General features: G+C 32.7%; 1 protein-coding gene across 1 annotated transcript; it reads left to right on the top strand.

Annotated features, from left to right (window-relative positions):
• Positions 1-522: 522 nt before the first annotated feature.
• LOC104232813 (dof zinc finger protein DOF2.5-like) lies at positions 523-2,352 on the top strand. Its single transcript, XM_009786095.2, has 3 exons — positions 523-660; positions 1,130-1,338; positions 1,613-2,352. Exons 1-3 carry the CDS (start codon positions 637-639, stop codon positions 2,208-2,210), a joined length of 831 nt encoding a protein of 276 aa, XP_009784397.1. The 5' UTR covers positions 523-636; the 3' UTR covers positions 2,211-2,352.
• Positions 2,353-2,661: the final 309 nt, after the last annotated feature.

Raw genomic sequence — 2,661 nt, 5'->3', positions numbered from 1 at the left:
GTTGACTACCCTTGACCACATATAACTCCGCCCTTGATAGTATATATACAAAAATAATCCTTTACACTAGTCGTATATATAACTTGAATCGTTAAAATTATTCTTGATGGTATAGAATTATGTACATTTGCTTGAGATGCTAGATATTTTAGTCATTTTGCTTTCTTTATTTAGTCTATGACAACAAATACACACATTTTTGGCACAAATAAACGAAAGAGAACTTAAAATGAAATGACAAGAGAACAATGAGAATCCGAAGACCACCATCATAGGGTCAAAAAGTAGAAACCCACCACAGGACATCCATTCATAATTCCACTCACAATGTTTAAAATAAGATTAAATACACTATCCCTGACGAAATTTGGACATAATTTCACACCCAAAAATAACAATAAAGTATACTGTTTTCACAAGGTGTAGTCAAAACAAACATATCCCCTTTTCTTTTCCATCATCCAAAAAGTAAACCAACCCATAAAAAGCCAACTCACAAACAACTCAAAACATTCTTTCTTCCTTTAAACTAAGGACAGCTCCAGACAAAGCAGGTGAAACAATATTTGTTCTTGAGAAGACATCAACCATTGCTTTTTTTTCTCTGACCTTTTTTTCCTCTTATTTTCCCCATTTATGGATACTACACAATGGACTCAGGTGGGTACAAAATTAAGTTCATTTTCTGCATTTTGTACTAAACATGTTGAGTTTTCTTGAATTTCTTTTGGATGTGTATCCTTGTTGATCGCATATTTTTTCCCGTAAAGATAATTTTATCTTCATGAAATGATGTTCAAAACCCGAACTTCAATTTGAATTTTTAAAAATTTCTTCCTAATACTATATGTAAACCTTTTTTTTTCCAAATTAAAGCGTTTATTCTCTTTAAACATCAAGTACTGCACATTTTCTTTCTTCCTCCTTTACACATGATAGTGGATAAAGCATAGGGAAAAAGGTGATCTTCGTTATTATTATTGTTTACTTTTCAGTTTCCTTCAATTTAATTTCAAAGGTGAAAGTAGTTATCCAGAAATTGTGTCATCTATTTTTCACATTAGCTCTTTTTCACTTTTGATCTTCTTAACCTTCTTTGTTTCTCCTTTTTGTGATTGTTAATTTTTAGGATATTGGACTTGTAACATCCATGGCTGCAGAAATAGCTCCTCCTAATATTACATGTTCAAGGCCATCTTCTCCACTGGAAAAAAAAGTCAGACCCCAAAAAGATCAAGCCGTAAATTGTCCAAGGTGCAATTCAACAAATACCAAGTTTTGTTACTACAACAACTATAGTCTTACTCAACCAAGATACTTCTGCAAGACTTGTCGGAGGTAATATTCACTATTAAAAAAATGAAATTAGCCACGAACTTCGTCACTAATTCGATGCTAAATCGCTCGTAGCTAAGAGAATTTTTTTGATAATTTGTCGCTAATCCATCGCTAAATAGATTAGTGATGAATTTTTCTATTTAGCTACAGAATTTGTCCGTGGCTAATTCCTAGTAGTGATTGTTAAATTGTGTGACCAACTAATATAAAAGCTTAAAGGGTGCGAGAGATATCACACGTTTAGTTACTGATAAATTATATTATGTCTCGATAGGTATTGGACAGAAGGTGGCACTCTAAGAAATGTTCCAGTCGGAGGAGGTTCAAGGAAGAATAGAAGATGTTCTTCTTCTTCATTATCATTATCATCATCATCACAAAATTTTCCTGATTCGAACCCTAATCCAAGTCTTTCTCATCAAAACCCTAATTATAAGATTAATCTTGGAAATAGCCAAGATTTTAATCTAGGGCTCCCATCTATTACACATGATCACAATTACTTCCATAGCGTGCCGCAGTTTCTTGAATTTCCTAAGATGGACAGGGGCAATAATGGAAATAATCAGCCCTTAAGTTCAACTTCAAGTACTACTCCAATTTCAACAACGGATCTGCTTAGGACTGGAATTGCCTCAAGAGGGTTAACTTCATTTATCTCAACACCAACACCGGATATAAACGCTTTGTACACATCAAGTTTTTTAAGTGGAGTTCAAGAAAATGGTGCAAAAATAATGTTCCCATTCGGATACTTGAATAAGCAATTGTCGGGTACAAGTGCTGAAGCTGAAAATTATAATCAGAGTAAAGGGCAAGAGAATTCAAGTGCTGGATATTGGAATGGAATGTTAGGTGGAGGATCCTGGTGAAGAAATGACAGTATGAAAAAATCTAAACTGTATTATTCTTTTTTCCATTATAATATTTTTCTATCTTTTGACTTGCTTTGATCATTAATTTGTTTGGTGATGCTTGGAGCTAATTAGATAAAAGAGAGATCTGGTTTGTATTGTTCTTCTCTTAATTAACTCTTTCATCACTTGAACATATGGAATTGTTAGTTTCATTAGATTGTGTAAATGAACTTAATTTTTCGATAAACATGATTAAACCTTTGTCGTGTTCGTTCTCTTCTCTTGTATTTTCTTTCTACGTATTCCCAGAGAAGGGTGATACTACACTTGCTAACACTAGGCCATGCTGATATAATTTGTACATTGTTGTATAAATTTCTAAATAATAAATGCAGTTTAACTAATTATAAGTATACGATATATATTTATTCTGTCCAGGTCATTATATCAAATTTGTTATGAATTA

The sequence above is a fragment of the Nicotiana sylvestris genome, chromosome 8 (genome assembly GCF_000393655.2).
Source record: "Nicotiana sylvestris chromosome 8, ASM39365v2, whole genome shotgun sequence".
In the NCBI taxonomy this organism is placed as follows: domain Eukaryota; kingdom Viridiplantae; phylum Streptophyta; class Magnoliopsida; order Solanales; family Solanaceae; genus Nicotiana; species Nicotiana sylvestris.
Note: the sequence above shows the minus strand (reverse complement) of the source record. Positions and strands in the feature narration are given on the sequence as shown.